This window comes from Pongo pygmaeus, chromosome 4 (genome assembly GCF_028885625.2).
Source record: "Pongo pygmaeus isolate AG05252 chromosome 4, NHGRI_mPonPyg2-v2.0_pri, whole genome shotgun sequence".
NCBI classification, from domain to species: domain Eukaryota; kingdom Metazoa; phylum Chordata; class Mammalia; order Primates; family Hominidae; genus Pongo; species Pongo pygmaeus.
The window spans coordinates 11,471,403-11,493,894 of record NC_072377.2 but is presented as its reverse complement, the minus strand read 5'-3'; the positions used below and the strand labels follow the sequence as shown (position 1 = coordinate 11,493,894).

The following is a 22,492-nucleotide window of genomic DNA, read 5'->3' as shown; positions in this document are numbered from 1 at the left end:
CGCCATGTGGGGATTAGTTGTAGGATGTAGCTGAAGGCTCATTCCCAAAATCAGCCGTTGTCTCCTTTGGTTCTTGTCTGCGTTCTGTATTCACCATGGAAGATGCCACCTCTCCTTGATGACCCAAGGCCGTCTCATTGCCCCAATGCAAATGATTTCCCTGACGTTTCTGCTCCAGTGGTTCTGACTGTACCTCAGATAAAATATTGGCTCTCAATCAACGTCCTCTTTCCTGTCTGTCAAGCCAGCCTCTTTGCCCTCACTAAAGTCTTATTTCCTGATGTACAGAGGCTTCCTTTCTTCAGAGACTTTCTCACGGTTCTCTCGTCCATAGCATTGCCTCACATCAACACCTCTTCCCATATCATGCAATGAAGTGACACAAATAAGGATTTATAAATACTACAAAGCAAAGTGATGTGTATCCGCAATTTATACATTAAACCAGTTAGTGGCAATTATTCCTAACTTTTTCAGAGAGAGGCAGGCTAAATGTAAATGCTTCAATTTAGAGGGTCAGAGTAAAGGAAACTATAACTTGAAACCTTTTTCTTTAATATCTGCTTCTCTCGGGGATTTAGGCTGTTGTAAGTTCAAACATTTTGGTTTATCCTTTTCCCAGGGAAGAACTGCTGATGGGAACAAATTCTAGTTCACTTTGTAGGAACAACATCAAGATGGCTTTGCCATTGCAGCTCATCATTTAAAATGATTTCTATTGTACAATTTAAGGTGCAAGGGCTATGGGCTAATAAGAGATTTTTAAGATTGACTATCTACCTGATTCCTTTAGCAAAGAACCTAGCTACATTCATTAGGTTTTGAGAAAAATAACATTTCACTGGTCTTCTTCCATGTGGGTTTATCTCAGAAATATTGTCATTTTTAGAGGGAGATCATGTTTGGTCGCAAAGCCAGGCAGCTGGTTGATGCTGACAAGCTGATTAGATTGACATATTGCTGCCATTTCATGTTATTCATTTGGTTTCCTGGGAATTTCAACAATTTTGTCCAAAAAATTTTGAATATGTCTTTGATTAAACAAGTTCTGTTTGGAGGTCGCCTGAGCCTTGATGTCCCTCTGTTGATTTATTTCAGCTGGGTCCCGAGCCTCATACAGCAGCCAGCATGGGCACCTGGGCCCAGAGCTGCGGGCCCTGCAGTCCCCAGAACACCACATAGATCCCATCTACGAAGACCGCGTCTATCAGAAGCCCCCTATGAGGAGTCTCAGCCAGAGCCAGGGGGACCCTCTGCCGCCAGCACACACTGGCACCTACCGCACGAGCACAGGTGTGTAATCAGGACCCCACTGGGTGGCCTGTCCACAGGGGGTGGGCTCTGTGTGGGAGCTTCAGTAACACTCCCAAATGAAAGATGTGTGTCTGTGTCCACTGTCCCCACAAGCACTGTGACCTGCTTCTATCAATGTCTGTAATGATAATGGTAGAAACAGAATATGACTTTAATTCAGGCTACCTTGGTATAATCTGAATGAAAGGAGGCAAATGGTGAACGTAAGCTCATTTTGTCAAAGAGAAAAATTGAAAGGAGCAATACTAATGTTTAGCACATCATTATTCACTTATGTAATGAATAAAAGTACCCCAAGGACGTAGTCATTTGTAGGACGTGAAAGACGTATGCTTGATGATGGTAAGTGTTTTTTTCATGATATTGTCTACCTATTTGGCAAGCTTGGAACAAAAACGTATTTACTAAACATGTAGCATATTTTGAAAGCAGACAATTTATTTCATACACACTAACAGATTGAATCACAAAATTATTGTGTGAAGGTTGGATGTTGGCAATTGCAAATGGTTCAATCAATTATATAGCTCTCCTGGATTAAATATATATTTTCAATTGAATACAACCACAGGTCACATGACAAAACACGTGTTTTCCAGTATCTGGAGCCATTTGCAACCTAATCTGTCAAATCTCATAATTAGATTGCTAGAGAACACTTATCTTAACTCTAAAATCGATATAATTAAAAACAAGTTGAGAATTGCATTTATTATCAAGCTGCACATTGCTAAGTAAACTGGAATGACTGTGTTGCTGGTCTGCAGACAGTACAGCTCTCTCCTTCTTTCTTAATGATATATATGAGCGCTGGCAGGGACTGAGGCTGGCAGAGGGGGCTCTCTGCTTCAGAACCTGGCACGCAGATCTCTACATCCTCAGACTATTGGAATTTCTAGTGACCACAAAGTAGAGCATAGCAATTTTCTTAAACTGCATTATGATGCTAAATTACATGCTTTGAAATCAAGGCAAGCCAAGCTGCTTTTATAGTTGATTATTGATATTTACATTTCAGTATTTCACTGAATCATAGGGAGAAAGGCACAAAATACTCTTTATTTTATTTTTGACATCATAAATGCCACCCAATATTAATAATACATATCTTGGTTTTGATGAAAAAGAATGCTCATTTATTCTTCCGTCAGAATTTTTTTCATCTTCAGCCTGTTAGATCCACTCCTGCCTGGAGTTGGGCTACTTTAGCATTTAATGTTTGCATGTTATTAAGTAAGGTAATTTTATTTTTATGCACATCTTATAAAAGAAGAAGATAACCACAGTGACATTCAATATCTTATTTGAATAAAAACTGACAGAACAGGTTATGTTGATTCTCTATTCCATATTCATATGTTCTTAGAATTATCCCTTATTAATAAACTTCCAGGAATTTAATGAAAAATTAGCTACATAAGAAAAAAAAACAAACTTTAATTCATCTATATCACATTAAACACAGGGAAGATATCCACACTTAAAAAAAAAAAAAAACTCTAGTGTGATAGTGTTTTCTCTGAGTCTGCATCAGCAAACAATGGCCCATGGGCCATTTGTAGCTCACCCATCTGTTTTAGTAGTGCCCATGAGCTAAGAATGATGACTGCATTTTTAAATGATTGGGGGGAAAAATCAAAAGATGATTAATGTTCTGTAATATGTGAAAATTATATGAAATTCAAACTTCAGTATCCATAAATCATGTTATTGAGATACAGCCATACCCGTTCATTTATGTATCATCCATGGTGGCTTGGGCCCTGCAGGGGCAGAGTGGAGTGTCCTTGACAGAGACCGTATGATTGGCAAAATCAAGAATATTTACTATCTGGCCCTTGCCAGGAAAAATTTGCTGTCCCCTGCTCCAAGCGGTCAATGGAGAGCTATCCAGAATGAACAAGTGTTTTTTTCCTACTGCCTATGAGGGAGGCAATAGTACCTTCTAACTGCTCCAAAGGTGAAACCCGTTTGCTGGGGGCTTTTCCTGGTAATAACTGTGGCAGAGATGTGCTATGATTGTGACATTCAGAAGTCCAAGACCCCAACCCAGCCTGCACCTTTGAACTTAAGGCAATTTTGAGAAAACATGCTGATTGACATAATACTATGGAAATTTCCAGAAGTGCTTGGATGACCTCTTAGGACCACAAGTGGAGGAGGAGAAACTACCTCTCTCCAGCTCCTAAGCATAAAGCCACAAACTCTCTCTTCCCTGCATCCACCAAGGTTACCCCTGTGTCTATACCTAATTCATATAATTTCATGTCTTCACATTTTCACAGCCACAGAAACTGTATCACAACCTGCATGTATGAGAAAATGCCTTTAATATGTGTATATGTCTTTTTATTTAGATATTAAAGATATCATATATAATATTATTAAATTCTGTGTAGTGTAACACCCATAAAAATGGAGATTACAAAGAAGTAAAGATTAAATATAGTTATCCAGTAGCCATAAAAAAACATTCTAAGTTTGCTTCCCAATATCTTTGTGGGGGTCATCTGTGTTGTACATACCCCTACCCTGGAGACCACTGGTACAGACCTCTAAGAGGTTTGCAGGCCTAAAGCAGATACCCTAACTTCTTGAAAGAAGAAGACAGGTTCTTATGAGGCCCACCAGCCTTAAAATGTTCATGGTCTCTGGCTCTTAGCTCAGATGAGTGGCTGAGGGGACCCGAGCAACTGGTCTTATCTTTCTGCCCTTAAGAATAGACCACCAGGTGGAGGTCTTTCAGTACAGTTCATAAGGCATTTCCAGATGATACTGCAAGAGAAGTGGGGCAGAAAGATCAAAGGCCAGTTGCTTCCCTTCAAGGGGTCAACACTTGGGAATGAAGAAAAGTAGTCATGCCTCAACAATTAGGGAATTATTAGATGGTGTCATTGAAACAAGCATGTGAGGCTGGACAAACAATGGCAAGATGAAGAAGAAAGGGCTGGAGGAGAGATGGAAAAAGACGGTGGTAGGTGGAGCCTAAAAGGAGAAGCTAACTGAGAAATCCCCTTTGGTGGGGAAGCATGTAGCTTGTAACTGCTTCCAGGGAGTGTGCCAAATGCTTTGGGTATTTTACCAACCCCCAGAACAATCCTTGGAAGGAGATGCTGTTACGATGCTCAATGCTTGCTTTTTGGATCAGAAAACCGAGGCACAGAGATGTTGAGTAATATGCCAAGGTCACACAGGTTGTGTGGAACCAGGCTTTAAACCTTCATACAGGCTGGGCATGGTGGCTCACACCTATCATTTCAACACTTCGGGAGGCCTAGATGAGAGAATCACTTGAGCCCAGAAATTCAAGACCAGACTGGGCAACATAGTCAGACCCCATCTCTATTAAAAATAAATAGGCCGGGTGCAGTAGCTCCCACCTGTAATCCCAGCACTTTGAGAGGCCGAGGCGAGTGGATCACTTGAGGTCAGGAGTTTGAGACCAGCTTGGCCAACATGGCGAAACCCCGTCTCTACTAAAAATACAAAAATTAGCCGGACATTGTGGTGGACACCGGTAATCCCAGCTACTCAGGGTGCTGAGGCAGGAGAATCGCTTGAAGCCAGGAGGTGGAGGTTGCAGTGAGCCGAGATCGCGCCACTGCACTCTAGCCTGGGCAACAAGAGCAAAACTCCATCTAAATAAATAAATAAATAAACAAACTTTCATACTTAGGCAGTCCTACCCTAGATCCTGGGCTTTGTTGACTGCATTTGTAAAAATCATCATTTAAAAACAAAATAGATAGACATTTATTTTCATCTGTGGAGCTTAATGGTCTTCTATATCCTGTTAAATAATATCTGTTGAAGATACTCCGTGTGCTAGATGTACTGGCAGATTCAAAGAGGCTTAAAATCTACTCCTTGTCCTTAAGCATGTTCAATTTTGTTTCAGAGAAAGACATAAACTTCTGAAAAATTAACCAGTATTGGAAGGTAATATCATACAGGCTACATGCATATTCCAAAACAAAAAAACCCGAAGACATTGAAATGAGGGATCGAGTTGCCCCTCGCTCTCCTGCTTATGTCCCTACTAAAGTGGCCTTCCTCTCTTTTGTAGTTAGCAATTGGGGGCATGGAAAGGTGTGGATGTGGATGGAATCACACTAAGGGAAGGTATGAGTGTGATCACTCCTCATTCAGTGCTACAGCTGTACTCTCTACCAGCTCGGGTTCATGGACATGACTCTGGCTCTGGTGGCCAGTCTACTCTTTCTGCCCTGCTCTGCCCCACGCTGACCTCACCCCTGGGCTTTCCTTACTCAAAACACCACTAAGGCTAACCTGAGTAAGAGACCATTCTAGGGCTGAGGGATAATCAGGGAGATAACTGCACAGAGAAGACCAGGAAAAAACTTCAGACATTGAAGATAAGACATGTTAGATCCCTTAACTTTCCCACCAAATGGGATTTCTCAATTATCTTTTCCCCTTAGACTCCACCTACCACCATCTTTTCCCATCTCTCCTCTAGACCTTCCTTCTTCATCTCTCCTTTCTTCTTAGCTGTCATAAGTAATCCATCCACGCCTGTTACTTTATTATGAAGACTAATTTAAATCTTGGGCACCAACTCAGATGCGGACTGCCTTTTTGTAGTCAAACAGGTCCTCCAGGCTTTCCTAACCCAAAAAGCTACCTAGTCATAATGTTAGAGACCTCCTGAGCAGGCATATAGGAACATCAATGTAATGTTCAAGGAGCAGGGTATCCAAGTCCTACTCCTCACCTCTCCTCTACTCTAGGCTTGTGGATGGTGACGGAAACAAATTTCACTACTGACAATAGGATTTCATGAAGCTGAACAGGCATGCTGTCACCCAAGGCTGTGTTAGAGAACATGGTCTAAAGGGGTTCTCCGTCCTCCCGCCCCAGACCTAACTCTGCGAGCCATTGCAAGATAAGAGCCAAAGACCTTTGTCCCCCACTAGGCCCAGCAGAAGGGTGTGGGCTCTGGGGACAGTAATGCCTGCATCCCTGGCCCCAGGCTTTGAATAGGGAGGCAGATAGAAAGTGCTTCGAACAGGGAGGCAGATAGAAAGTACAGCAGTGCCTACCTGCCGGAGGATTCCAAGAGGGAGACAGAGCCAGCATGGTGGCTCCAGAGATCTGGCAGCCTAGGAAAAGGTGAAAGGGTCACTTTGTGCCACAGAGTGGTCCCTGGTCAACAGAGGTCCCGGAGAGTACCCATCACCAGACAGGACAGCCACATCTTTCTTGCAGGACCATTAACAGGGGGAAGGGCGTAGTATAACAGAGAGGAAGGCCACCAGTGTCCTTACCCTAGATGAGGAGGCAGAATTGTGTGAACTGCAGCAGAAAAGACAGACTTACTTTTACATGACCATCCCCCTAATATTTGGGCATTTACCTCTTGCATGATGAAAATGTAAAGAGGCACAATTTTAACTAAGGCGTTAAAATATTATATATATATTAGATAAAATATACATTTCATCTGAGATGAGGCTTGTCAAAACCAGAGCTTATAAAATAAGGAGTACAGTGAAACAAGGAATGTGTGGGCTTCATGAATTTGCTTGTGGTAAAGTCTATTAAGCAGAAATAAATAACATGAATTTTTATTTCAAACTCAAACGTATGAATGACTGTCAATTTAGGAGTTATTTGATCAACACAAACACTTGACTCTGACAACCCCTTAAACATATTTTTATAAACCAGTGAAAATGGCCAACGTCTGCTGTGATGATAGTCAGATGGATTTTCTTTTGGATAAATGCTATTCAAAGTGAGTGTTGAAAACAAGCTTTCTGTGATGTATGTGTCAGCTTGTAATAAAGAAAGAATTATCATAGATATGTTGCAAGGAGCAAACGCTAAATATCTTCATGAAGATGACAAGTACTGCAACATAAAAAGAAAAAAGAATGCGGTGAAAATAGTTACACATGTGGAGAAAATTGTCTTTAAAAAAAACGTAATCCTCTGCAAGAATAGCCAGTGTTTAATGAAGTGATAGAGGGATTACATAGGACCTGCATATTCATAAAATCTTACTACTGTTATTCATTGTGATATAAATAATAGTCCTAGTATCAAAAATATTTTAATTAAAATTATTTGAGTTCACAAATATGTGAATTATTCGCAGTTTATTACTTATTAAGTGCTGTTACTTAAATTTTTAAATCAAATGCTTCCTATTGGAGCAAGTCAAATAAGATTCTCTATAACCTATTAGTTAAAATTTTCACTTTTCTTAGGCTAAAAGTTAAAGGCCTATTCTTACCCAGTTAGAAATTTTAAATCAACCCAATGATAAATGTCATCTTAGAACCAAAGAGAACTTTCAGATGCTTACCTGTGTGGATTCACTTAAAAAGGTATAAATAAGAAGTCTAATTGTTTAGTCGAAGGAAGACAGAGTGTTTGATGGGAGAACAGTTTATTGGTAAAATTCAAAAATATCATAACTTTTGTACAAATAGATCATGAAACCATGTTTATTAATGTCATGTCAACTAGGGATACACATACTGAAAATTACACAGCTGGCCTTGACCAGGATGATGCACCCCAATTACTGGAAGATGTGTCACCTCATACGTGGAATTACGTCATTAAGCATAGCAATGTTGAAAAGAATAGAAGCCAAGTATTAGATTTCAACTGCACATTGAATGGGGCTTCATATAATACCAAAAGTTGGAACTTAAGAACAATGAAGACATTACCAGAAGATACAGCACTATGGAACCATAATTACACATTAGCAGATTCTGCCCTCAACACCAGACATGCTCTATCAGTTAAAATTATAATAGAAAAAGCTCTCAAATTTTAAAAAATTACTTATTTCATTTTTTAATTGACATATTGTAATGACACATGTATATGTTCATGGGATACAATTGGATGTTTTGATACATGTGTATGCTGTATACTAATGATCCAGTCAGGGCAGTGTGTGTATCCATCACCTCATGCATTTGTCATGTCTTTGTGGTGAGAACATTCAAAAGCCTCTCTTCTAGCTATTTTGTAATATACAATATTTTACTGTTAACTATAGTCACCCTACTAAGCAATAGAACACCAGAATTCACTTTTCGTATCTCATCGTAACTTTGTACCCATTGGCCATTCTCTCCCCTGTTCATCCTCCTCCCCTCCCTAGTATCTGGTAACCACTATTCTACTCACTGCTTCTATGTTATCAGCTTCTTTTTTACATTCCATATTTGAGTCAGATCCTGTGGTATTTGTCTTTCTGTGCCTGGATTAGTTTACTTAGCATGATGTCCTCCAGGCTCATTCATGTTATCACAAATGGCAGGATTTCATTTTTCTTAAATGGCTGAATAGTATTCTGTTTTGTATATGTGTTACATTTTCTTTATCCATTCACCCATTGTTGGACACATAGGTTGATTCCCTATCTTGGTTATTGTAAATAGTGCTACAATAAACATGTGAGTGTACAGGTATCTCTTTAACATGCTGATTTAATTTTCTTTGGGTATATACCTAGGAGTGAGATTACTGGATCACATGGCAACTCTATTTTTAATTTTTTGAGGAACCAACGTATTGTTTTCCATAATGGCTGAACTAGTTTATAATACCATGAGCAGTATATAAGTGCACCCTTTTCTCCACATCCTTGCCAACACTTTTCTTTTTCTTTTTGACAATAGCCGTTCTAACTGGAGTGAGGTAGTATCTCACTGTGGTTTTGATTCACATTTCCCTGATGATTAGTTATGTTTAGCATTTTTTTAATATATCTGTTGGTCATTTGTATGTCTTGTATTGAGAAATGTCAAGTAAGGTCTTTTGCACATTTTAAAATTGGAAGGGTTTTTTTGTTGTTGTTGTTGTTGTTGAGTTGTTGCAGTTTCTTATATATTCTGGATATTGACCACTTGTCAGATGTATCATTTTTAAATATCTTCTCCCATTCTATAGATTGTCTCCTCAGTCTATTAATATTAATAGTTTGCCTATTAATATTAGTATTAATTCATCTATTTTTGGTTTTGCTACCTGTGCATTTAAGGTCTTATTTTAAAAATTCTTGCCCAGCCCAATATTGTGAAGCATTTTACCTATGCTTTCTTCTAGTTGTTGCAAAGTTTCTGGTTTTACATTTAAGTCTTTAACCCATTTTGAGTCGATTTTTGTATATGCTGAGAATTAGGAGTCTAGTCTCATTCCTCTGCATGTGGATATCAGTTTTCTCACATTATCTGTTGAAAAGACCATCTTTTCCCCAGTGTAAGTTCTTGGTACCTTTGTTGAAAATAAGTTGGCTGTAGGTGCATAAATTTATTTCTGGACTCTCTATTCTGTTCCATTAGTCTAGTGTCTGTTTTTCTGCTAGCGCTGTGCTGTTTTGGTTACTCTAGCTTTGTCATATATTTTGAAGTCACGTAGTGTGATGCCTTCAGTTTTGTTCTGTTTGCTCAAGATTGCTTTGGCTCTTCAGGGCCTTTTTTTGTTTGTTTTCGTACCAATTTTAGTATAGGTTTTCTATTTCTGTGAAGAATATCATTGGTATTTTGGTAGGGATTGTAGTAAATCTGTAGATCACTTTGGGTAGTGTGGCCATTTTAACAGTACTAATTATTATAACCCATGAGCATGAGATGTATTTTCATTTATTTGTGTCCTCTTCTATTTCTTTAATTGAAGTTTTATAGTTTTCAGTGTAAAGACCTTTTATCTCCTCGGTTAAGTTTATTTCTACATATCTAATTTTTGTAGCTATTAATATTATAAATAGAATTATTTTCCTGATTTTTCAGCTAGTATATTTCTGTACAGATAGTGTATAGAAATGCTACAGATTTTTGTGTGTTGATTTGGTGTCCTGCAATATTATTGAATTCATTTATTAATTCTAACAGGCTTTGTTTTGTGTGTGGAGTCTTTAGGGCTGCCCATTTATATGATCATGCCATCTGCAAACAGAGACAATTTGACTTTCTCCTTTCCAATTTCAATGCCTTTTGTTTTTGTTTCTTGCCTAATCACTCTGACTAGGACTTCCAGTACTATGTTGAATAGAAGTGGTGAAAGTGGGCATCCTTGTCTTGTTCCTGACCTTAGAGTAAAAGCTATTAGCTTTCCTTTGTTAAGTATGATATTAGCTGTGCAGCTGTGGGTTTGTCATATATGGCTTAAATTTATTGTGTTGTGGTACACATTTTCTATACCTAATTTGTTGAGAGTTTTTTTGTTTTATCATGCAGGGATGTTGAATTTTATCAAATTATTTGCAGAATCTATTGAAATGATTATATGGTTTTTATCCTTGATTCTGTTAATGTGATATATCACATTTATTTATTTACATGTATTAAATAATTCTTGCATCCCTGGGATGAATCCTATTTGATCATACTGAATGATCTTTTTAATGTGCTGTTGCATTTCTAGTATCTTGTTGAGAATTTTGAAAAAATAAACACACCTTTATTGTTTTCTTCTTTCTACCAATTTTGAGTTTAGGTTATTTTTGTTTTTCTAGTTCCTTGAAGTACACTGTTAGGTTGTTTATTAGAAATGTTTCTTCTTTTTGGATATAGGTGTTTATTGCTATAAACTCCTTCTTAAAACTGCTTTTTTTGTGTTCCATAGGTTTTGGTAGGATGTGTTTCCATCCTCATTTGTCACAAGGAAATTTTTAATTTGACCTTTAATTTCATTAAATTGTTAGATTGATTGGTTCAGGAGCATGTTAATTTCCGTGTATTTGTAAAGTTTCCAAAGTTTTTCTTGTTGATTTCTCATTCAATAGCATTTTTGTCAGAAAAGATACTTGATATTGACTCTGTCTTCTTAAATTTAAGACTTGTTTGTGGCCACATATGATATATCCTGGAGAATGTTCCATGTGCAGTTTAGAAGAATGTATATTCTGAAGCTGTTGGATGGAATGTTCTATAAATGTCTGTTAGGTCCCTTTGGTCTGGAGTGTAGTTTAAGTCTGATGTTTCCTTATTGATTTCTGTCTGGATAATTTGTCCACACTTAAAGGGGGGTTGAAGTTCCCTACTGTTCTATAGTCTATCTCTTCCTTTAGGTCTAATAATAATTTTCTTTATTCTAAAATTTATTTATATGACTGTTCTTGGAAATGTTCTCAGAAATGTTGCAAGTGTATAGACAAATGAATAGATCAAGATCAGCGTGAGATACGCTTGACATGGAAATGCTTATTTTTACAAAATAAAAAGGGTCACAGCACCTGTGGTTTTAAATCCACCAGGCTCCAAGCTATATCCCTAATTTAAGGCCCTTAGCCAGCTAAGGTATTTTGTTTGAACACTTAAGCTTCCTTGGAGTTTCTTTTTGAGCCTCTTATTCAGCGGTGGACATTTGGATGCATAAAGAATATAATATACCTTTTATGCCATAACCACATATTGCCAAGTACTTGATGTAAAATCATTTAGTGCTTAAGATGGCAGAGAAGATTTTTTCCACAGCTAATTCTGTTCTTAGCAAACTAGCTCATGTTTGAGAGCAAAACCAGCTCTATCGCCACATTGTTGAGCCTCGTATCAAACCACATGAATAATGCATCTCATCTCGTCTGGTTCTCTAGAGATTGGCAGGTAGGAAACCTGCTCAGGTTGCCCCATGCAGCCTCTCCTTCTAGCCTGCCTCTCTCTTGTCCTGTGATGAGTTTGCTCGGTCCCCTCGTCTTACTCAAGGTAAAGAAATAAGTCCACTGTGGATACATTAGCATTCTCCACCCAACCACCCTATTTCCATTTTTGTGGAAAATTCTATTCATTGACCTTCCCCTAAGCCCTTTCTGTCTTCAATTGAAGGAGATTCTTCTACATTTCTTTCTGAAGAAGAAGCCAAAGAAAATGATAATACAATTTTTTTTTTTTTTTTGAAATGGAGTCTTGCTCTTGTCGCCCAGGCCAGAATGCGATGGCACGATCTCAGATCACTGCAACCTCCGCCTCCTGGGTTCAAACGGTTCTCCTACCTCAGCCTCCCAAGTAGCTGGGATTACAGGTGCCCGCCACCACACCCAGCTCATTTTTGTATTTTTAGTAGAGATGGGGTTTCTCCATGTTGGCCAGGCTGGTCTCGAACTCCTGACCTCGTGATCCGCCCACCTCGGCCTCCCAAAGTGCTGGAATTACAGGCGTGAGCCACTGCACCCAGCCCTAGAAATATTATGATGGAGCCAGTTATCTAGGTAATAGGGATTTAAGCAGTGACACTCTATATCACATTACATTTTAGTCTTTTTTTGGCATTTCTGCCAAACATATTGCACTTCAAAATGTGTAGATTTTATTAACCAGGCATGCCCTCACCTCTAGTGCCGAACAGTGGAGGAGAGGGGGTAAAACACGCAGACCCTGGCGTCCACTGCTACATTTCAGTCCCAATCCTGCCCACCGTCCTGTCACTGCTCTTCTGTGACCTAATGAGGGTGATGTTAATGATAGTAGTACCTGCCATGTAGGCTGTTGTGAGCATTAAATGAGATCGTGTGTAGAAGCCCCTAATATGGTAGTTGGCACAATAGGAAGCTCCAAATACATGTAGCATTTATTGCTATCCTTTCCCATTGATGGCTGAAAATGTGCTTGGAATGGTTTAAAAAAAAAAAAAAGACTGTGTATCATCCTCTTCATCATTCATCGTGACTCCAGTTACGCACACTATAAATTAGAGGACAACTAAAATGCACAGTGCTAAATGTACATTTAAATAGATATAAATACATACATATGTAGGATTAAACATGGGATTATTTTTCTTTCCTTTTTTATTAATTTGCGTATTTACATTTTTAATTTTTATACCAAGTTCTAGAAACCTGCTGAAGTCCATTATGCTGTATATCGCAAAAACATTCTTAGAAATAGTAGTGGCTGTTGCCAGTGATTGAGCGGGATCCTTTGTGTTAATCATTTGTTGTTTTTTTTTCTGCTAATTTATATCGTGAGGACCTAATGAGGAGCTTGAATTTTTTAAAATTGTACTTACATAGAAATTTATCTGCTCATTACAATGCTATTGGTTAAGATAAGTATAGTCACCACCATCACAAAAATGTTATTCAAAGTTTCAACATGATCGTAGTACCTCATATCTCATCTTGAATTTTTGTTGTTGTTGTTTAAGTTTCAGGATACATGTTCAGGACATGCAGGTTTGTTACGTAGATAAATGTGTGCCATGGTGGTTTGCTGCACCCATCAACCCATCAACCCGTCACCTAGGTATTAAACCCCGCATGTATTAGCCATTTATCCAGATGAAGAGCTTGCATTTTTAAATTCTTTCAAGGATATAACAAGAAGGAAACTATGAGAGCTATTTAAGGATAGGGTTTTACATCATATTCGCTTTCAAACATATCTATGATGTATTCATACACATGATCCCACATTCAGTTTGAGAACCAATGTGATAGGCATGTTTCACCTGTTCTGGTGTTTTCAATGTCTTCTTTTCCAATAAAAGCAGGGAAAACAAGATCAACACCAATGACAATTATTCCATTACTACTAAGAATCATGCATTAAATGCCTCTCCCCACAAAGATAGTAATATATGAAATTATTTTAAATTTTGTATGTTCAAATTTACCCTTGAGTATTCTTCCATTGAATTTAGATGAATCAACTTGTGCTGAGTTGCAAAATGTTTGTAGTTCAGTTCTTAATGACGACACTCTTGGATATATGCCAGATTGGATGCTAAAGTTTCCCTATCCCTAAAGAAACTGAGTTGAATTCCTTTTAAGAGTATGTAGGCCATTTTCTTGGACCCATTGTCACCTCATCTATTTTTGTTTTCTGAACTTTCAGAGGGACATTCTTTAATTATTATATGCTTATTTTGTATTTATATAACATGTAAATGTGCTTTATGTTTTCATATTTATCTGTATATGCAGATATACTTAAAGACAAATAATCCAAAAAGTAGTGCTTTTTTTCTTCCTCTTTATTGAACATTACCTTGTATTTCCCCCCACCAAGTTTCTGTAACTGTGTGCTCAGATTCTTGTATTTTATTCTGTTCTCCTTTTTTCCATTGTCAGTAAATAATGCTTGCAATTATCTATCATAAAGCAGAATATTTCACTTTATTAAAAAGGATGCCTCTTCCCCTTTTTCAAACAAATACAGCACATAAACGTAAAACATCTCTTTATTTTTCCTTTATAAACTAGGCCTTTATTTGTGCAGCTCTGCAGCAAACAAACAGATAATTTCATGAAAGCATAGGTATCTATTGAAGTATCAAGTCAGCTGCTGAAGTGGCTACTTGTTAAATCTCCCGAAGAGACCAGTGATACAGTTCATTGAATTCTAAGAGCTTATTGAGGGGAAAAGGGGCTGTTTGTAGAGCAGGTGAGACGAGAGAGGAGTGTGTTTAGAGAGTTGATGAAGCACCTTCCCTCTCCAGTATTTGCCCTGAGTAGGTTCAATTGGATAGAGTAATCCCACAAGGAGAATGGTTTGGTCAACTGAGCTTTAAAACACAAATAAGGAAAAGTGTTCAACAGTCCAGAAATTAAGGAAAGTCTTTTAATAGTGTGACCGATATTAATTTATCCATACTAATGGAGAGCCAAGGATTGCATAAGCCACATCAATGTCTAAATAGTCGGGGCCGGATGGGAGACTTGAACCCTGAATCTTTATGTCATTTTACCCAATGCCATACTCACCTTTCCATTTTCTAATATTGATCGATTTCAAAGTTCTTAATGGTAATAATAATAGCTCATTTATTTAATATCTCTACATGTTAGATCTTTAACGATTTTCATTCATTTAAAGTAATTGTTTTTACATATATACTTTTACAAAGTAAGGTATTACACTGTTACATTACTAATGGTTGGTTTGAGATCCATTAGATTCTCATACATTTTCTTCTGTATGATTATATAACCTGTCCTTTAATACAGTGTGTTTTTCTGTCCATTTGTACTGGTATTTTACATTATTTTCATTGCATTAATTAGCCTCTAACTTATTTTACTATAACAGCACCAATTTGGATTGAGGTTTTATATTTTGAAATTCTCATCAGCTGTTTTATTTATTATGACCTAAAAGAAGTTTAAAGCATGGATTTGGGAATGACACTTCTAAAAGACCATTTGAGAAGGCTGAAACTACACATGATTGTGATTTTTTAAAATATATTATCTTTTTTAAAGTTGTTTCTCATCTTAGATTTCATATCCCAGCCTCTTTTCATAATAGTGACATCACTGGTTAAACTAATATGTAAAACAGTTTAAAATAAAATTAAGATAATTATATATATTGTTATTTTTTTGATTTTCCAAGGAATGAACAAAGTTATTTTTATACTTTTTTGCGTATCTCAATAAATTCAATTTAATTGAGAAATTGTGTAAATTAGTTAACATACCAACTTCTAATATGTTTTTCAATATAATGTTCAGGTTATTAATTCTTTAATGAACCCACCTCTTCTCTGTATCTTTAGTAGAGACATAGTGTAAAATTTTTTTTTTCTTTTGAGATGGAGTCTTGCTCTGCCACCCAGGCTGGAGTGCATTGGCACGATCTCAGCTCACTGCAACCTCCGCCTCCCGGGTTCAAGCAATTCTCCTGTCTCAGCCTCCCTAGTAGCTGGGATTACAGGCACGTGCCACCGCCCAACTAATTTTTTGTGTCTTTAGTAGAGTTGGGGTTTTACCATGTTGACCAGGCTAGTCTCGAACTCTTGACCTCATGATACGCCTACCTCAGCCTCCCAAAGTGAAACAGTATAAATTTAATGAGAAATAGTGAAAATTAGTTAACATAACAATTTGTAATATGTTTTTCAACATAATGTTCAGGTTATCAATTCCTTAATGAACCCATCTTTTATCTGTACCTTTAGTAGAGAAATAGTGTAAATTTAATGAGAAATTAGCATACCAGTTTGTAATATTTTTCAATATAATATTCAGGTTGTTAATTCCTTAATGAACCATCTCTTCTCTGTACCTTTAGTAGACATTTCCCTTCATTTTAGGCCTCACCATTTTTCTGTTTTCTGACCATATTAGGTAATTCAATAATCTGCAGCTTTGAGGTTTTAAACCTGCCCTGGTAGCCATGGTGTCTATGGGCATAAACTCTAGAAACCAACTCCAAGGACTTCAATTCCTTTTTTATTAATATCAGCTGACTTCTGGCAAGTTTCTTAATCTCTCTGAGCCTCAGTTTCCTGTCTGTAAGGTGAAAATGATGTGTATACTCTCTTATAGGATTGTTGGAGAAAACATGAATTTATACAAATAAAGCACTTACAACAGAGCCCAGCACTCAAAAGGAGCTATATAGTCTGACACCCAGTGAAAGGGCCTTTCTCCCCAGTGCCAAGTGTACAATCCCCTTTTCTATTGTCGGTTGATTTCAACATCGTTAATGGTAATAATATTAATAATTTATTTGTTTAATATTTTCTCCATATTAGTTATTTAACACTTTTCCTGGGTTGAAATCAAACGATGATCCCATGAAGCCATTTTTTCTCTTCAATAACACTGAAACTGGAGCTTGGAGAGCTCAGTGAATCTGTCCAGTGCCAAAAACTGACCAAAAGCCCAGGATAGGAACCAGTTCTCCACCTTTAGAAACCAACCTCTAAAAGAGCTCCAGGACATTTCCCTGAAAGGGTCTAAAGTGAAATATAAATAGGAACCCAATAACATTCATAAACTTTTTTCTACCTTTTCTTCCTCCATACATACCAAGATGTTGTCTTCCTGCTTCTGCTTAATTAATTGAATTTCCCACCCTATTTTCACATTTTGAACCAGTCCCTCTTACATGATTTATAATTTATTGTCTGCTGCTTGGCAGAGTTTTTCTTAAACTCTTTCTTTTTATATTCTCTTTTAGTTCATGGTCCTTTGAGAGTTTTTTGTGTGGGTAGTCAAATTGTTCTCCTTACCTACTCTGTTGTTTTCTTAACAAAAAGACTTCTTTAGATTTCAATATTATTTCCTGATCTCTGACACTTTAATCATTGTATTGAATACATTAATAGCAAATGATTTTGCATAGAAAACTATTTCTTTTCTGAAAACCATTTTCAGCAACATTAAATGTTGATACTTAGTTTCCTGAATGGAAAAAAATGCACATCTATGAAAAATGCCAGAAGTACTTAGTTTTTTTTTTTTTTTTTTTTTCCCTTGATTTTCTGGCTAGCTTATCACAACTTGTAGAAAATGAAATTTTGTTTACCTCTGTACATTTGTTCATCCAAGAGCAAGTTTATGACTTGCCTGTTTTAAACTCCTTTCACCATAATATAAGGCACATTATGCATAAATTTTAAAATGTGGATTTTAATTACACATGCTGGTAATACTTTGGAGAAATGATAAATCCTCAAGGACTTGCAAAAGGACATAAAGCAGATTTTCTGATTGTGCAATTAATGTTTATTAGCCTAATCTGATTATTTTGAGACTTAACACATCAGGACAACCTTCATTATTTCAAAATATTGTCCCTCTGGACATATATGCATTTTTTGTTTATAAAGTTTCTCTTAAATATTTTTGTCATTTTTGTTATGTCACGGAACCTACTTTCCTAAATTTTTGTAATTCTAAGATGAAGTCTTGAAAGTTCACTGGGAAAGAAGAGCCCTGAACTCTTAAGTCAATCCTCGGTATTAAAGTGTATTCCTCCCATTCACTTTGCAGCTTTTCATCATTTCAACACAATTTCCTTACCTCTTTTAATAATTATTTTCTCAGTATGACATAATGTCCTTTGTGTCTGATTTGGCATACGTCCCCTAATGTAAAAGAGGATAAAATAAGCTTTATCATTGTTCACTAAGAAATGGTTAGGAAGTCAGAGATGTGTAATTGATAATTAGAACCAAATTCCCGTAGAGCACCCATGTCATAAATGGTCCTATCTAGCCACTGGCTGTATTTTGGATATGAAGCCTGCTCTACAGCACCAGAAAGCAAGTGGGCTGTCTACTGTTCATCATGACTAGCAGTCTAAAGCAGTTAATAACTGGTCATATTCTACTGAAATGAAAGATGCTATTTTCATTGTATCTATCAACCAAACCTTAGATGTCAAATGTATTTTGAGAACCGGATAAAAATAATGACATGAAAGGATCTAAAAAGAATCCAAGAGGGAAACAAAAAATTGAAATTCAGTTTGAAAATAGTCAAACTGATTTTAGTAACTAGTGTAAAATCTTCTCAAAACAATTTAGACACATTGAGAAGATGCAAATACTTTCAGAAAAGCTAAGTCAGCTCCTTATTTTGTCTGCCTTGCAGTTGGGTTGGTTTTGGCCTTATTCTCCCTTCACCAAATGTGTTTGTTCCTGTGACAGCTTCACTTGAAAAAGAGGCATATAAAAATCTTTTGGGAGTTACTTTACAAAAACTAGAGCAGTCCTGCATTGAATGTTCTGGTGCTAATTATGGAGATGCGAACCCCACCTCTTCTCACCTCCACCCCCATGCGTACACTCCCTCTCATTTCTTCTTATTTTCTTTGATTCAAGAAAATTAACTACATTACTAAATTCATTTTACATCTTTAATAAAGTTAATATAACATTACCGGAACACATTCTGAATTTTCTCAACTTGAACAATAAAGAATTAACGTCCCATGCCTCCTTAGAAAGTATTCTATTTCTTCTGAGTTTTACTTTTGCACAAAGTTTATATTGCAGCTGAACACACCTTCTGTTGGATGTAGGTAAGCGATATACACACAACAGATGCATTCCCCCCATACCTGAAAGGCTTGTCTCTTAGGCATGCTAATTATCATTTGACTGGATAACATTGAATGTATTGGTTCAAATATGATGGATTAATTTTTTTTATTCTTTTGAACCCCCTATTTTTTATGTGTGTAACTTCCCCTGCCCCTGCCTAGACCTGGTTAACCGTTTCTGTGAGCAGGTCCTCAATTTTTTACTTTGTCCCTACTTTCCTGTCGTAGCCCCATCTTCCCCTGGTGTCGACTCCGTCCCCTTGCAGCGCACAGGCAGCCAGCACGGCCCACAGAATGCCGCCGCAGCCACCTTCCAGAGGGCCAGCTATGCCGCCGGCCCAGCCTCCAATTACGCGGACCCCTACCGACAGCTGCAGTATTGTCCCTCTGTTGAGTCTCCATACAGCAAATCCGGCCCTGCTCTCCCGCCCGAAGGCACCTTGGCCAGGTCCCCGTCCATTGATAGCATTCAGAAAGATCCCAGGTGGGTAAAAACCTTTTTCTTTCCCTATGATGTCTAAAGAGGTTTTGTAACTGGGTACTGTAATTTATTTCATGTCGTGTTGCATTTATGTCATTGACTATTAAAGGGTTGGCTTTTTTGGGGTTTTGTTTGACTTGGAATGTGTGTGTTTGCAGTGGATCCCTAGTATCTTTGGTGGTTCACCACCAAAAACAAAGATGATCTTTTGATCAGAGTATCTATATGTGCTTGACGTTTAGCTACTTGATGAGATGTAAACAGCCGTCTTTAATACAGGGGAAACTGGGGACTGGAGGCTACGTCGTTTGACTTCAGATATCACGGCCTACATATTTGATTGTCTCAGTGGAAGTATACTTTGTCATCATGCGTATTTCTATTTATCAGATTGCAAAGGGGTACACCTTCCAAGCTATAGTAAAATTGAAAATTTAGAAATTTTACATGGCCTTTGTTTCTCTATGTCTGTAAATAAACATTAGGATGAAGTTGTTTGAAGACTGATAAAAACGTGAGCATAATATATTACAGAAATTGTTGTTATGGAGGTGTTGTTTTTGTGGTTGTTGTTGCTGTTTTTTTTCTTTCTTTCTTTCTTTTTTCCATCAGTGGCAAGGGGTTTAGCAATGCTCTGCTTCTAAAGTTGGATTTGAGTCCCTGTAGAGTTAAATGATGTTTTATTCATAGCCATTGGATTTATGCTGGTAGAGTCCCATAAATATATGTATCTGCATCTGTGAATACTGTTGATATGTCAGATTGCTGGTATTTCTTTATGGCAGGGCAGGTGGCTTGACTCTGGTGTTGTACTTAAAATTCATCTCAAGGAACTTTCACTGATGGAGCACGCAAGTTCCTGTGTACTGTATTGAGGGGTTGGCATAGATTTTTTTGCAAAAAGAAATCACTTCTGCAAATATAAAAGGCAGAATGGGATCATTTTATGGTTTATGTTGAGATAGCTACTTTAGCACAATTCAAACCTGCTTGGAAGGTCCATGTTAAATATTGTATTTGGTATAACACCATTGAAAAAGTGAATTGTAACAAGTGCTTACTGTTATCTACCAGAAATCAGAAGCATTCTTTCGTTTACTATGTTCAGTGTCCTGATTATCTAGATTTTCAGTCTCAACAGCACTCTTCATAGTCTTGGTCCTGAAACCTGCCCCAGATCCTTAAGTATTCTTGGCATGTATGGCAAGCATATTCATCAGAAAATACCTCAACATATTCCCTATTTTAAAATAATCTTTCTTGATATGCTACTGAAAATGGATAGAAATAGCATAATAGTGAACCCTTAAGAAATGCTAAAAGACAAAAATATATGATTTAATTGACATTGTTTATATTTAACATCGTAGGTTTAAATTGACAATAAACATTTTATCTCCAATGGAAATATTTTAAATTTTCATATTAGGAATTTAGCTTAATAAGAAACCAAATTACATTTCTCTAGCTGTAGCATAGCTTCTGTATTTTATACTCTGTATTAAATGCATTTTATTTTATTAAATGGCATATCCTTTACTTTTTATGTTACTGTTATTTTTACAGCCTTTTTTCTTCTCTCAATATATTGACACAGCTCTTACCTTTTCAAGTTATGGATTATGTCACTTATATTTATTGAGTGCCTGCTATAAACCAAAAAAGAAAAACACCAATAAGAAGGGTTAGAATGAATACGAGAATATTGACCACTAAGCTTTTGTGTGCGTCAAATTTGTATGCAGATTAGTGCTATATGAATTATAAGTTCATCCTGAGCTCAGACCCACAGACCAAAAAAAAAAAAAAAAAAAGAAAGAAAAAACAAATCTAGAACCAGAACTAGACTATTGTGGTTTATTATAAAAGTGATTCATTATCTGGCATCATGCAAAATGTATGTAGCATAAACTGTAGTAATGCCTTGCTTGTCGGGTTTTCTTAAAATGAAGGAATGTCTCAACATGTTTTTATTTAATGGAGAGACATGCCGAATTTAAACTTCAGGTCCAAAATATAGTAATTCTTTTAAGACAAGATTTTTCCATTTTCCCTTAAATATTATAATTTGATTCCTCGTAGGTGAATATTACCAGAACTAATATGTTTAACTTCTAGGGCTCACACTTATTTATTTTGGTGTTATGGCTTATTATTTAAACCTTTTCAATCATTTCAAGCTTTTGAAATATATTTACATATATTTAGGAGAATTTGTTAACATTTTATTTACTACGAAACACCAGGCTATGTAAGCCCCTTTATCATTATAAACATATGTTTATAGCACATTACAATCTTCAAAGTAGGCTTACTACGTCTTTGATGTAATCCTCCTTTGTGAACAGAAACTGATATCCCATATTTAATGCCTTAAATAAATGCAGAATCAGAATGTTAAATGACTTCTTGAAAACGCATTGGTGCCAGGTGAGTATGCGGACCTACATCTACATTGTTAGCACATATTGAATCCACACTGCAGCACATGTTGGCACAAACATTTTTATTTCTTTACAAAAAATAAAAAGGAAAAAGAAAGAGTATATTTATGATTTTTTTTCAGAGGATGAATGGTAGTACCAGCATCTGTGTAGGAGTTGGGAAGAATGAAGGAAATTGTCTAAGTAGCTCTGGCATCCCTCATCGATTGCTTATTGGATGTGTGGTCTTTGTTATATTTTTCATTTCTGGCATCTACCTTATTTTTCTTATTGTAGACCAGTATCTCTTCTCTGTTAAAGAGTTATAGTATTATTCAGTGCGAAGTGTTTAAGTGAATACTGCATTTTGAAATAATAATTTGAAGTCATGGCAGTTCCACTTCATCATTAGACTTGAAACCAGAGAAGCCATGTTGACTTTCTGTGCCTCTAAGTCGTAGGATACAAAAGGACTGGTTCTGAGGGGTTGGTATTTTCTTGTTGATGGTTGG

General features: G+C 36.9%; 1 protein-coding gene across 3 annotated transcripts in view; it reads left to right on the top strand.

The window, feature by feature from the left end:
• Positions 1-22,492, top strand: part of CTNND2 (catenin delta 2) — a 948,689-nt gene that overhangs the window by 544,633 nt on the left and 381,564 nt on the right. For all 3 annotated transcript variants that reach the window (XM_054488747.1, XM_054488746.2, XM_063664666.1), the window contains 2 exons: positions 1,099-1,293; positions 19,305-19,560. In XM_054488747.1, the coding sequence (XP_054344722.1) occupies positions 1,099-1,293; positions 19,305-19,560 (451 nt within the window). The remainder of the gene's footprint in view (positions 1-1,098; positions 1,294-19,304; positions 19,561-22,492) is intronic.